The 15,031-nt window shown below is 43.5% G+C and overlaps 1 protein-coding gene across 1 annotated transcript; it reads right to left on the minus strand.

The window, feature by feature from the left end:
* Nucleotides 1-341: 341 nt before the first annotated feature.
* LOC115691882 (protein SRC2-like) lies at nt 342-1,434 on the minus strand. Its single transcript, XM_030618618.2, has one exon. The coding sequence runs from the start codon at nt 1,330-1,332 to the stop codon at nt 502-504; it is 831 nt and encodes a 276-aa protein (XP_030474478.1). The 5' UTR covers nt 1,333-1,434; the 3' UTR covers nt 342-501.
* Nucleotides 1,435-15,031: the final 13,597 nt, after the last annotated feature.

The raw sequence follows: 15,031 nt of genomic DNA on the forward strand, positions 1-15,031 counted from the left end.
TGCATCTCACAGAGAGTTGAAGTTTTGAGTAATTGAGCGTGGCATTTGGTCTGGTTCTTATGCTCTTGGAAAGAAACCTGCCTTCTGGTTTTGGTCATGGGAAATGCACAAGACCATCCTCAACTTTACCAAATCACCCGGAGCACCTGTCCCCGGCGGCGGCGCGCGGGCGGCCCCTCCGAGCCTGCCCCTCGCCACCACCACCCTCCTCCTCTCTGAGGTCATCGATGACCCCCGATCGAGGTCGGCGGAGCGGTGATGCTCGATCATCTCGACGATCCGATTCAATGCCATACTTATGAAACAAATAACCGAAAGAAAATAAGCCAAAACGAAAGGTCAAGATCGCTAATTTAGCACCCATGAAACCGATCCATTTCATTTACACATCATGAAGAAAAAGGAGGACATCTCATATAGCTCGAGACATCATCAGTTCAGAACAAAAGGGGAAAAGGCGGGAGGAAGGAAGACAGCAAAGAACAAGAAAGAAAACTCAGTTTACATATCCAAACCGTCACCGAACCCGGCGTCGTATCCGGCGTCGTACGACGACACGTCCGATATCGCGTCCCCGATGATCATCCCGCCGAGCAGCCCGCCCACCAACCCCATTCCCAACCCCGCGGCGCCGCTGCCGTGTTTCTTCGGCGGCTGCTGGTATGCCGGCGGTGGGGCTGCGTACCCGTATCCCTGCGGCGGAGGGTAAGCGTATCCCTGCGGCGGAGGGTAACTGTATCCCGGCGCGGCGTTCGGCGGATACATGTACCCCTGCGGCGGATATCCCTGCGGCGGAGGGTACGACGACGCCGCCCCGTGCATCGGTGGCGGCGGGTACGCGGCGGCCGGGTACGCCATGAACGGCTCGCCCGCCTTCTTCGCCGCTGGCGCGGGGGGCACCGCCACGGTGAACGGCTCGCCGAACTTGTAAGAGAACTCCAGGACGCCCCTGGTCTTCCCGGACGGCAGCCTCACAGCGTAGCTCATCGCCTTGGGCTTCCCGTCGCCGCCCTGCTCGAGCAGCTCCCCGACGGGCACGACGGCCCTGCCGACGTCCTTGTCGCCGCCGAGGGTCCGCTCGGCCTTGATCTTGAGCTTGAGGGTGAGGCGGCCGGCGCGGGCCGCGGTCACGTCGACGGTGAAGGCCGTCAGGGCGTGGCCCCAGCGGGGGGACGTGCCGCCGTCCTTGTGGACGGGGGTGCGCTGCTTCCCCTTGTTCCGCTTGTCGCCGGAGAGGGAGGCGACGACGTAGGGGTCCATCTTGCCGAAGACGTTGGCGTCCTTGAGGTCCTTGGCCGAGATCACCGTCACCTCCAGGGGCCTGCACTCCATGTCGTCCGCCGCCGCCGCGAAGAGCCCTCGAAAGATCAGACAACAACCACCGCCACCGCCCACGGCGGAGAAGACGAAGATGAAGAAGAAGATGAAGAAAATGAAGAAGAACCGACGATTTTGCAGAGAGATTTTTCGCTTGTCGTTTTTCTGAGAGCGATGGAGCGGAACGGCGGTGGCCGAGGGTCGTATTTATTCGCGAGGCTGGATGAAACGACGTCGCATGGGGGGGGGGGGGAGAATCTCGGGGATTTTTTAAATATATTTTGTTCCATATTTAGCTAATTAATATTAATTAAGGGAATTAATTAATTCATTGCTTATGACGCGGGAACGTAGGCAATCCTTTAGATCTTTCCTTTGATGCGTTGTCGTTTGCCCCTTTTTTTAGGGTGGGCCGTATACGCGCGGTGAACGCGCCGTGTACTTTAACCGATCAATCTCTACGCGTAGAAGACGAAGCTTCCTATTTTCTGCGTGCGAATTTCACGAGAAGAGATAAAAAAAAAAAAATTGCTGGAATTTTCGCTCGCCTCGCATTTTTCTTTTGTATTCGGAAAAATTCTCGAGTGTCAGAATATTTAAATATTAAATTATGTATCAATCCGGAGGATGGAACTTTTGCGACGGTCGGCAGTGACCCTAGAAAATTTTACGTGATTTCTGGACGTGGGTCGGCCCCGAATTTTTCCGGAAACGTGTGAGGAGGATCGTCCGGTGCTTTTTGTGCCTTCGTTTTGAAATGCCGCGCGTCGTCGAGCGAGGATGTCGAGGGTGTCGAGATCTCGTGATTTTGCTCGGATAAAATATTCGGTTTTTTTGTCGTTAGTTAAATTGGATTTTGATGCCGAAGTCAAAGGCAGCGAATATCGGCCGAAAAAGGAAAAAGAATGAAAAGAAAATGAGGGTCACCGTCGGCCGTCCCAAAAGTTTCGGTCGTCGGATCGATACACGATTTATTATTTATACATTCTAACCCTCATGACGGGAATTTTTCTTGAAGGAAAATAAGAATGACGAGAAAGCGACCAAATTTTTACGTGATTTCGGAATGTGGGTCGGATGAGGAGGATCGTTCGATGCTTTTTGCCTTCATTTGGAAATGTCGGGCGCGGATGTCGAAAGTGTCGAGATCCTGTAATTTCCTTGAACAGGATATTCTATTTATTTTGTCGTCGATTAAATTGATTTCGACGAAAAAGTTAAAATGCACGGAATATCGGAAAAAAAAAAAGAAAAAGAAAAAGGAGCGATGGAAATGAAAAGAAGACAGTGAGAAAGCGCGGGGGGGTTGGGTGGATGCGCGTACATTCCGCTTTTGCTTTTCCTTATCGCGTAAGAATAAAAGCGATCGCGACGTGCATTTATGACGTCACCTCCTTCTTCTTCTTCTTTTTAATGCTTCGGCACTCTTCTGGAAATTCCCAGAAAGGTCGATAATTCCTTTTTCTTTTGTGCTTGATCTCAAGTGAATTTCAACTCTGGTTTAAAAAAATTAAAATCAATTTTTAAATTGAATGGAGATAGATCAGTGGACTTATCCCAAATTTTTGAAACGCCTTATCCATGGTCAGTTTCTTAATGGCCTAATTCCCTAAAAAAAACATCAGCTTTAGATCTAATCTCAATTTTGTCTCGAGCTAATCTTAAATCTACCTATGTTTACAAAGATCGTTGTTAGTTTCTTGAAAATTATCAATATCAAGGCAAGATCGATACCCTCACTTTCGTAAGGGATAACAACAATCTCTTGCCGTCGATAATTTTGAAGAAACCAGTGTCGACTTTTGGGCGTACGGGCAGATTTGAGATTAAAGTGAAAGTTCGGGATTTATTTTAAGACAAAAAAGAGTGTGGGGCGGAATTGAGATTTGACCTAAGAGTTGGGTTTTTTTTTAGGGGATTAACCCGTTTCTTAATCAGACGACTAATAAAAAGTAAGCAACATCTACTAAACGATAAGATAACATCTAAAATCTAACTAAATGAATTTTGAAAAGCAAATAACATGACCCCAATTTCTAAAATATTACCTACAAACAAAATAAGTTTTTGTTTGTGCTTTGCTTTGGACAGGGTCAAATTCCTTTCTTTAAGCCAAAATTGTAAGTGATGCTTCTAAGATTTGAGTTTGGAATGATCGCTCGAAAAAGTCAATTGCTAGAGAACGACACTTATACGAAATTACAAACTTTGGTTCGACGGGTGCTTTGATTGTAATTGTAGATAGTTGTTGAATCTTGTCTTTATCAACGTGTCTACTCTTTAGATTCAAAGTTGACAGTGAAAATCGTTTGTTTTCTTCACTTTACTTCTTTCGGCATCCTATCTAAGCTTAAGGCTTCATTAAGTGGTTTCTAGCTTCGACTTATTGTACGGATAACACAGTAGACAGAATCGATCGCAATGCAGAAATCACGCGAAAAAGTTATAATCGAACGAGTTTGCTCGTTTTTAAGAGATAAGTATACTGGAGGTCCTAAATCTTATTATGAAAGTGCAATTGAGTCCTAAAACTCTCAAAAAGTGCAATCAAGTCATAAAACTTGTCATGAAAGTACAATCGAGTCTTAAAACTTATCAAATTAATCCAATTAAGTCATTTCTTTGATTTCACTTTTTGAGAATTTCAGAACTTGATTGTACTTTCGTGACAAATTTTAGGATTTTTAGTGAACTTATTTCGATTTTTAGCATGTACTTGATATAGTTTATTAGATTAGAGTTGCCCCGATAATCCGTGCCAGCTTTATTTCGAGTCCCACATGAAGATTAGTCACTTCTAGGGAACTTTAGCTGGACCTAGGAAGCTGCTTTATATCAAAATTCCAAATGATGATTGATGCCACACCGCCATTTCACTTGCTGGCTCTGACATGTTCTCCAGTCAATTCGATGGTTCACATGTTCTCCTTTATACCGTACCTTTCTTGCACAACCAATTGCTAAATCTTTTTCCTTACTTGAAATGGTAATTAGGGCAGAGATGACTCATACTTTGTATCAGACGATAGTCTGATTTCTTCGGAAAAATCAATAATACACGAGGTACTCAATCGACGTATTACATGGAAAGAGAAGTCAAACTTTGTTCATCAGGTATTATTCACTCCTTGTGTTAGTGTAATTCTACACCAATTGCATCCTTGTTTATCCTAATTACCTCGATGACTCGCCAACTCTTGTTGATAACACCCTTCTCTCTTCTCGCGTTCTTTTGCTTTAAGGCAGATCGATGCTAGACCGGATGGCCAGCTTTTCGGATTTCTTGTCGATGTGGCTGCATTCTTTGAGAAGCTCCCTGATGTGGACATGGAACTCGCCCGTCGAGCTTCTTTCGGATGTGACGCTTCACTTTGATCTCAAATGTCAGTCTTGGGCCGTCGTGATTAGGCTGCGCGATCGATAAGCACGGGTCTGTAGCGCAAACATTTCGCTTTTCTCTTGACAAAGAATAAGATGAACAACGTACCGGCACGTCTACAATGAGCTAGAACTCGTAAGGCATCACCTTTTTTATTCTCCTCATACAAAGAACAGGGTTAAATGGGCAAAAAAGGAAAAAATCTTCGGTAAAAGCTGTCGATGTTGTGGAGGACTCCGAAAATTTCAGACATCGTCAACTTTTGGGCTTGGAGGTGTTCCGGTGATCCAAGTCCAAATTCCGCTGGAGTTCTGCCTTTGCTTTGCCATTAGCACAGCTTGTTCGGAAGCAGCCTTTTGTCGCTGGAGGAGTTCAAGCTCCTTTTGCAACGTCTCCATCATTTGCAGCTTCTGCCTTAGTTCTGCCACATCGACCTGCCAGAACATATCGAGCACTACGTTAGTGAAAAAGAGAGTAGCCTTATGAATTTCGATTGTTAATCAGAAGCCTATTTCACATGCAGCAGTCCATGACTCTGATCCGCTTAAGTGCCTGTGTCAGTGTCAATGTGGAGTTGAGCCTGCAAGGTGATTGATTATATAAAGATCTCCCCTGATTAAAGGCCTAAACCAAATCCTATTCCACGCCCGTCCTGCAATGCCTGTTCTGCATTCGGGTCGATATATATTTATAGTGGAGCATGATTAACACAAGTTGGGAATTTCTTGGGAACCATTGTGATGAACAAGGCAAGGTGCGACCGCATTCAGAGATCATAAAAAATGTACAGTAGAGGCATCAAATCACTTCTCAGAACTTTGCTGTTACTTCTAGAGACAAGAAGAACTAATCCAAGTGCAGAACAAGGGAAGTGGAGTTTCTAATAACCAGCAAGTACCTCAAGTTTGAAACACCTTGACTGCTCTGCCGCAAGTTGACCCCGCACGGACTGAAGCTCCTGCATGTGCAGTTAAATATGTTAAAGCCTTGTAGCCTTTCAATTATCAAGGCAGAGAAGATTATTAAACATTAAACCTGAGGACTCTTGTAGATGTTCAAGTTGGTAAACAGAGCCTGTGATATCTCTGCCATTATCATTTCGAGACTTTTTTTTTTTTGGTAAGGAATCATTTCGAGACTTTGAGTCCATTTAAGTGAAGAATTTCCTTGTTATGCTGTCCATACAAGACATTCCACTAATACGATCAATATTTTAGAAAACACTATAAACAACCTTTGTTCAATAGCCTAGGCTAACAATACATGATGGACAAAGAATTGTCCACTTTTAGCCCTGAGACTGGAAAACAAATTCCTACAATGCTAATGTTTCACGGAAAGAGCGTTCTATCTTAATTATAAATTAAACAAAGTGCTCCAACAAAGGGATTATATGTTACAAAGTTGTCCAATAAAGATTACAGTCAAGACATACAAAAACAAGCCATACCTTGTACAGATCGGTGTTGCGAGTCTCAGCTTCTGAGATTTCTTGCTTTGATTGAAGAGACAACAACTTCTCCTTGCTGAGTGAAGATTCTAATTCTTCTTTCTCTGCCTTGAGGGTTGCCAAAAGATGTTCTGCAGTTCCCTCATTTCTTGATTTCTGTCCAGGATATAAATGAGTAACACGAAGAAATACAAAAGGCAGAACACATTGCTTAAGAAACAAACGCAACAAACTTGGAAATCCAAAGGAAGAATAGTGCACATGGTAGGGCTCCTCAATGGATCAGAAGGCAGTGGACCTCTACGTAGCTTAAGATACAAATTCCTAGGGCTGAATTATTTCAAATCAAAAGGATATCATACACGTACAAGAATTTATCAAGGATACAGATCACGTGCACAATCAATAACTTAAAACACAAACAACTAGACAAACTTGGAAATCAAAGGGCCAAAACAATGCACATACAGGACAACTGAATGCATCAGAATGCAGTCAACCTCTAATGCCTTGGATGAGTCACTTCAAATAACAAGGATTTCCTACATGTATAAGAGCTTATCAAGCATTTGAATCAAAGAGGATCGACATCACCCATACCTAAAACTAATAGACAGATTAGTACCATACGGTGTCACATGCTCAGCTTACAATTTATTCCTGCTAGCTTATATAATACTGTTGAGAGAAAGAATAATTTCTACTACTTTGAAAAGAGAAAGAGATACAATATATATAGGGAAGAGATGGACCTCAACCCTAAGACAACTAGATAAATAAACTAGTCCCAGCTAATTAGGCCCAATAACATTAACAATAAACATAAAGAGGCTTTAACACTCCTCCTCAAGTTGGAACATAGATATTGGACATGCCCAACTTGCAGAGAATGGTATGAAACGCGCGCCCGTTCAAGCCTTTGGTGAAGATGTCAGCAAGCTGATCCTTAGAGACAACGAAGGACAAGTTGATGAGGTTGTTGTCCAATTTTTCCTTTATAAAATGACGATCAATCTCCACGTGCTTGGAGCGATCATGTTGTATCGGATTATGAGCAATGCTTATAGTAGACTTGCTGTCACAATAAAGTCACATTGGCTGTGGAACAGCAACTCCGAGATCAGCGAGAAGGGTCTTAAGCCAAAGTAGTTCACAAACTCCTTAAGCCATAGCACGAAATTTTGCCTCGGCACTTGAGCGGTGTTGACACCTCAATTTTGCCTGGTTCATTTAGGGTTTTATCGCATAAAAAATTAGGGTTTAATTTTTTAACCCCTAAACCAAAAATATTTTCTTTAAATTACATGGTTCATAGATATTATGCGCATTTGCATTAATAGAATTTAGCGAAGCATGTTTTCTTATTATTTTATTTTTATTTTTTGCAAAAAAAAATCAATCACCACTATAAAAATTATTAAAAAATTATTAAAAAAAAAAAAGAGACAAGACAAAAGGGGAACTCTTAGCTAGGCTGATACGAAAGGATGTTCTCTCTGTCAATCTTCATCCCCATTTTCACAAAAGAAGCAAAATAAGAAAGGACAAAAGAGTAGGACGTCCATTGCAGGGAAGGTCAAAAGCAACACAAAAAATGGGTTGTCACACACTCTCTCTCTCTCTCTGGCTGCCACAGTACATATCACTAAAGCATGAAATGGGGTCTGCGTACATAAGGGGGAGCAAGAGATCCAGAGAAAGGGGACAATGCGAGAGAGGTAAAGTCAAAGAAAAGACAAAAGAAAAACACTTCTTCCCGGGACTGAGACGAAGGCCTTTCTTGCTCTCTCTGGTTTCCATCCATGTACACACGAAAGAGGAAAACTTACAGTCTGCACATGCAGAGAGAGAAGAGAAAAAAGGGTTTTAAAAACGGTGGTGGCTTCAACGTTCGGGGGAGGAGAAAAAACAGAACCGAGGAAGAGAGAACAGAGAGTAAGATGAGAGACAACGAGAGAGATTTTTGGGGGGTGAGCATAAAAAAACCGAGAGTTACCGGGGAGAAAGGGGGATCCGAGAGAGTTGGAGGGTGAACCCAAAGAGAGGTGGGCTTGGCACGTTTGCCGGTCGTCTGCCCGAGTTGCCGTCGGTCCCGCCGAACCTCCCCAGCCGTTGCGCCTCACTCCCGCCAGCCGCTGACAGGTAGGCTTCTCTTCATCTTCCCCTGTTTTGAGTCCCCCCTCCCCTGCTTCTCTGGTCCCAGGCACACCGAGTCTAGTCGGTGGTCGCCCGGCACCACAAAAGGAGGAAATCTTCTTTTTCATCCTCAAGATGTGTTACTAGACAGTTTTTAACAAAAAAAACCACCTCTGGACTCCACTGAAATCGACTTAGAAGCCCCTATTTTTTAGTCAAACAGCACGTGCTTGATGAAATGCCCGAATAGAAGTTTCACTTCTGCTCTCATGAAACCGACCTCTAAAGCTTTGTTCTGTGCGTAGTTTGTATTATTGGCATTACTGACTCCGAGTTTGGTTGCCTTTCATGTGGTTTTGGCGGCATGTTAACGTCGTCCGAGTCGGGGTGCCATTCCTTAAATCGGAGAAGCCAGCGGTTCAAGGCCGCAATTGTTAGTTGTCTATCCTCATTCTGTGTTTGTTTATGCTCGTTTTGTCCGGATTAAACATTTATGACTAGGGCCGAAGCTAGGATAGTCGGAGAGTAAATTTGGTCGCCGGTGGAGGGGGAGAGTGCGTCATTTCGTCGTCGGAGTGGTCCCCGGAGCGTCGGCCGGCGGTGATGGCGTAAGGCCAGCGCCGGATGTCGGCACCGGCGGCCCAAGCCGATGGCTGGCGGTGAACGTCCCCTGGTGTAATCACGGTGGGGCTGACTTCGACGATGAAGAAGTCTCGGTGAGTCCATGAAAGAGAAGACGTTCTAGGCACAATGGGGGGAAAGAAGACCAAAAGAAAGAAAAAAGAATAAAGGGGAAAGGGGAGTAAAAAAAAAGGGAAAAGAACGTGCATGGCAGAAGTGCATGGCAGAAAAGCACGTAGCGGAGGAAAAAGTAATAAAAAATAGAGAGAAAAAGAAAAAGAAAAAGAAACAAAAGAAAGAAGGGGAAATAGAAAAAAAAAAATCATAAAGGAAATAGAAAAAAGGGGGTCCCGGGGCTGATCGGTAACCCGGGTCATGTGTCGGGCGGATGGGGCTAGGGGATCCGGTCCGGAGTTTTTATTTTATTATTAAAAATATTAAAATATTAAAAAATATAAAAATATAAAAAATTCCAAAAAAATTCGAAATTTTTTAAAAATCCAAAAAAATATTAAAATTCTGAAAAACATTAAAAAAGCATTAAAAAATTCAGAAAATTTCAAAAAATTTCAAAAAATTATTAAAAAAATCCAAAATTTAAAAAAAATCAGAAAATTTCAGAAAATTTCCAAAAAATCCAGAAGATTAGGAAATGTTCAGAAATCATTTTTGGGCTTAATTTCACTGGATATTAGTGTTTTTCTCATTCTAGACTTAGTTTAAAACTTGTAAAAATTGAGAAAACCTTTGAAAATTTTCCCAAAAATCGAACAAGCCATGAGGGCTTTACTTTAGGGCTTTTGATTGCCTTTTCTTTTTTAGAGACGATGCTAGGTCACTGGTTGCTTGTTTTCTTTATGATTGTCTGGTTGTGCGCTTTTAATACATTGATTGTTATCTTATATTTTTAAAACGGTTAGGTGGAATCTTAGCTTTTTCGATAGGCTGCCCGGCACGTTAGTTTGCAAATATTCAAGTTTAGGTACCGAAAGGGCACTAGTTAGATCGCTAATATAATCAAGTCCCCGAATTTTAGAATCTCTGATTTTCGCACGTATCAAGACGACACTCTCGCGTCTCGATCAGGGTTTCTAGCCAACCCTTGATTATGGCTAGTGGCGACTCCAATGGAATGCATAGTTTAGATAATTCTCGTCGCATGAGGTATGAGACTTGGGAGTGCCTCGGTCCTTGGATTAATGAACCATTTGGTTCGTCTTTCAAACGAATCAATCCATGTTCGTATCTATCGACAAATACCTCTTGGCCTAACCGATCGGGACGGGTAGGTCGCGACAAGCGGGAAACCACAGCTTGTTTTTTACTACGCCAGGTGACTAGGTTACCTCCAACAAGATTACAGTACCCAGAAGTAGATCGTCTATCATCCAAAGATCTAGCCCAATTAGCATCCGTATAAGACTCCACAGAAAACTGACCGTGGGGTGCGAATAAATTCCCTTTCCCTGGAGCAGATTTCAAATAACGAAGAATCCTATGAACTGCCTCAAGGTGCAAGGAGTATGGATCGTGCATGTATTGACTTGCCAAGCTCACTGCATATGCTATATTAAGTCGAGTATGGGAGAGATAAATTAGGCAACCTACCAATCGTTGGTAACTTCCTTTATCAACGGGCTTTCCCTCGTTAGATTGCAAGTGGCCATTGGCCTCAATAGGGGTTTCACCCGACTTGCATCCAAGCATCCCAACCTCAGCCAAAAGATCCAGAATATACTTCAATTGGGAGAGAAATACTCCTTTTTCAGATCGAGCGACTTCAATACCTAGAAAATACCGAAGAGGTCCTAGGTCTTTAATTTCGAATTCTCTCCCCAGATATTGTTTAAGACGAGAAATTTCGACTGCATCATTCCCTGTCACTACAATGTCATCGATGTATACAATGAGAACAACAACCTGAGTACCTGATCGTTTGATGAATAAGGTATGATCAGCATCACTCTGAGTATAACCAAAAACAATCATAGCCCTTTGAAATCGCCCAAACTAGGCTCTAGGGGACTGTTTTAAGCTATATAATGCCTTCTTGAGTTTGCACACTTGACCTTCTGTCTCCGGGCCAGAATAACCTGGGGGAATGTCCATATACACCTCTTCTTCAAGTTCCTCGTGAAGGAATGCATTCTTCACATCTAGCTGCTGTAAGTCCCATCCAAGATTGACAGCACATGAGATAAGAACTCTAATAGTGTTCATCTTGGCAACCGGTGCGAATGTCTCAATATAATCAAGGCCATAGGTTTGGGTGTACCCCCTGGCCACCAAACGAGCTTTGTAGCGGTCAATGGTTCCATCGGCCTTTTGTTTGACAACAAATACCCACTTGCATCCAACGGTACTTTTTTCCCAGGGAAGATGAACTAACTCCCAAGTACCATTTTTCTTAAGAGCTCTCAACTCTTCTAACATAGCCTCCTTCCACTTTTCGTTAGCTAGGGCCTCTTGCCATGTTCTGGGGACAGCTGTGGACAACAGAGATAAAGAAAAGGAACGGTAGGATGAAGACAATCTATCATATGACACGGCATTGGATATGGGATGCTGCGTACATGAACGTTTGCATTTCCTAAGTGCAATTGGTAAGTCATTAGTTGTATCATCATTAACAATAATTTGAGAGGAGGTGCCATTACCCAGAACTGCGGTTATAGGACTAGTAGGAGGAGATTGGTCGAAGAGTAGAGTAGTGATAGAGGGGGCTTCACGAAAATTTTGTCGGTGGAACACAATCGGGTACTAAAACTGTTCCTGAATCGGAGGGGCTTCTACTAAATTTTCTGCATTGACAGAATCAAGATTTTTAGCACTAACTGAGTCTATTGGAGCTGCTGGTGGGGCTGTGTTTTCTGTATTGGCAGTAGCTATAGCATCTGAATTTTTACTAGAAATGTCACAAATTAACTCCCCCCGCAAGGGTATCACATCCAAGCTGGAGGACACATTTTCACCATGAGTAGACTCCCCCTGAAGAGGTGTCCGTGAGTAAAACGATTGAGACTCATGAAAGATAACATCCATGGAAATAAAATAGCGCCGAGTGGAAGGGCAATAGCACTTGTAGCCTTTCTACATGGGAGAATAGCCCAAAAAAATACACCTGATACTGCGAGGGGCAAGCTTACTGGCCGGGTGAGCAATACGAGCAAAACATTCACACCCAAACACCTTCGGAGGGACCAAAAACTTGTGGAAACCGGTAAGAGCCTCAATGGGAGAGCGATATTGGAGAATGCGTGATGGGAGGTGATTGATCAAACAAGCTGCACTCAAAATAATATCACTCCAATATTGAGTTGGAACATTCATGGCAAACACGAGGGAACGAGCCACCTCCAAGAGGTGGTGATTCTTGCGTTCCGCCACACCATTCTGTGCAGGAGTATTAACACAGCTTGTCTGATGGAGAATACCACGGTCATGTAAAAAAGCTTGAAAAGCCGATCTGGTGTACTCCGTCCCATTGTCACTTCGAAGAATACAAAGCTTGCCATCAAATTGTGTCTGAATCATTGCCAAAAACTGCTGAAAGCATTGGAAAACATCACTCTTCTGTTGCAGTAAATAAATCCAAGTAGTGCGGGTACAACAATCAATAAATGTCACAAACCAACGATGACCTGAAATGGAGGAAACACGGGCAGGGCCCTCAACATCCGAATGCACAAGAGCAAAAGGTGCATCACTTTTATTATTAATAGAAGAATAAGTGACATGAGTTTGTTTTGCTAAAACACAAGAATCACAAAGGAAATTTTGACTACTACATTTGTCAACTAAATCTGGAAAAATCTGGAAAAATCTTTATTAAAGTTCCAAGCGGTGGATGTCCCAAACGGCGATGCCAAACATGGAGCTCAGATAGGGTAGCCGAGGAAGTTGGAGTGACAAGATGAGCTGATGGTGGTGAATCGAACACATATAAGCCCCCCTCTACTCTACCGCGACTAATATCCCGACCCATTGCTAAGTCCTAAACAATACAATAAGATGGGAAAAAAACCACTTGGCACTTCATATCACGAGTCAAGGAACCAATTGATAGGAGATTAGTGTAAACCGTAGGAACATGTAAAACAGATGATAGAGTAATATCACGGGTAATAGACACCGAGCCCCTGGCCAACGATAGGGGCTAAAGAACCATCAGCAACAGTAACACAATCAGGTTTAGGAGGATGAGAATAATCCGCAAAAAACGTAATATCTCGGGTCATATGATGTGTGGCACCCGAATCAAGGATCCACGGCCGAGAAGATTTACATAAACCACCGAAAAAACTACCTGACTGTGCAAAATTAGAGGTCAAAGTGTCCGAGGCCAATGATGTGGAGGTGCCAGGGTTGTCTACGTTGCGTGCTAAGAGGAGGCACAGACTAGTCAACTCAGCAGCAGATAAAGAGTCTGATGGAGCAGCTGTTTGCTGACCTAGGGCCTCACTTAAGTGCACTTGAAGCCCTGTACAACCTCGTCCGAGGCCACGGCCAGCATTGGAAGGGCGTCCATGAAGTTTTTAACAAGTTTCACGAGTGTGACGTTCTTTTCCACAATAATCACACTTCACAATCTGTTTGTCATTGCCAGAACAACTGCGAGATTCGCTTCCAGCAATAGTATAAAGGGCAGACCGCTCTGGGACAATGGGTTGATGCATCGCGCTCCGACGCTTCTCCTCTAGATGGATCACAACATAGGATTGTTCCAAGGTCGGGAAAGGCACACGACACAAGATCTGGGCCCTAATCTGATCGTACTCCATATTAAGACCCGCTAGGAACTCAAAAACAAGAAATTTGTCCACCCTTTTCCGAAAGGCAGCAGCATCAAGAGGGTTGGTAGGATGAAAATCATCATAAAAATCCAGTTCATGCCATAGACAATGTAACTCAGAATAATATTGAGATAAGGACAACTCCCTTTGCTTGGTTTCATGAATTTTTTGCTGGCGTTCATAGATTTGGGCATCATTGCCCACTTGAGAATAAGTGTCCTTAGCAGCCTCCCAAATCTTGGCTGCTGTGTCCAAAAATAAGTAGCCACGGGCGATAGAGTTAGTCATTGAATTGACAAGGTAAGCCATAATCAAGGCATTCTCGGAGATCCACTTGTGGATAGCATCATCTCCGGTGGTAGGTTGCACGCTCTCTCCGGTAAGGTAGTTTGTAAGACCAAGTGAAACAATGGTAAGGTAGCAAGAGCGAGACCAAGTCAGATAGTTGGAGCCATCTAACTTGATGGGATTTGTCGAAAAAGAGGGATAAACACCAGGAGCACTACGACTCAATTCTCCAAGAGAGTCTGAAGCTTTTTCTGTCTCTGACATGGTCTCGGATGATAGGTTGTATAAAAAAAAATAGGATTTAGATCATATAAGGAATGATCCAGAAAATATCAAGGCTGGTCGGTAGCAGGGAGGCTCTCGGAAAGCACTAGAGAGGGCATGGAGAGGTCTAGGCTATCTTGCACGATGCATGAAGGCCGCCGACAACAATGGGAGGAAGAAGGGCCGCACAAGCAACAATGAGGCGTAAGAGTAGCAGCCGACAGGTACCGGAGGTTGCTGGAGATGGAGAGGCTATAGGTTGAGAGCGAAGAGGAGGAAGGTAGGGACGTAGGTTGCTGGGAAGAAGAAGATGGCAGCAGGTTTCAAAGGAAGGGGCGCTAGGTTACGGTTTCACGCTCTGATACCATGTTGAGAGAAAGAATAATTTTTTCTACTTTAAAAAGAGAAAGAGATACAATATATATAGGGAAGAGATGGACCTCAACCGTAAGACAACTAGATAAATAAACTAGGCCCAACTAATTAGGCCCAATAACATTAACAATGAACATAAAGAGGCTTTAACAAATACTAACAAAGACGCGATAAAAAGATGAAATTTCACATAAAAGAGATAGCCAGCGTCAATTACCCTGGGATCTTTCTCTATATTGTCCACAACAACTTCGCTTTTTCCATCTTGGACCGCTTCAACCTCTGACTCCAAGTCTCTGGTAGCATTTGTCGCATCGTGCACAGCAGAAACACTATCAGGCAAAGGACTTTCGATTGCTTTTGCTGGTAGTGTCGATTTGTGGCTTGGTTTAAGAACATTAATCTGAA

Source organism: Syzygium oleosum, unplaced genomic scaffold, assembly GCF_021117445.2.
Source record: "Syzygium oleosum isolate NSW1041296 unplaced genomic scaffold, Sole_v2.1 Sole_v2.03, whole genome shotgun sequence".
Classification (NCBI taxonomy): Eukaryota; Viridiplantae; Streptophyta; class Magnoliopsida; order Myrtales; family Myrtaceae; genus Syzygium; species Syzygium oleosum.

Bases quoted from the DNA above. Each gene is read 5' to 3' on its own strand.
- LOC115691882 (XM_030618618.2), bottom strand. From the start codon at position 1,332: ATGGAGTGCAGGCCCCTGGAGGTGACGGTGATCTCGGCCAAGGACCTC.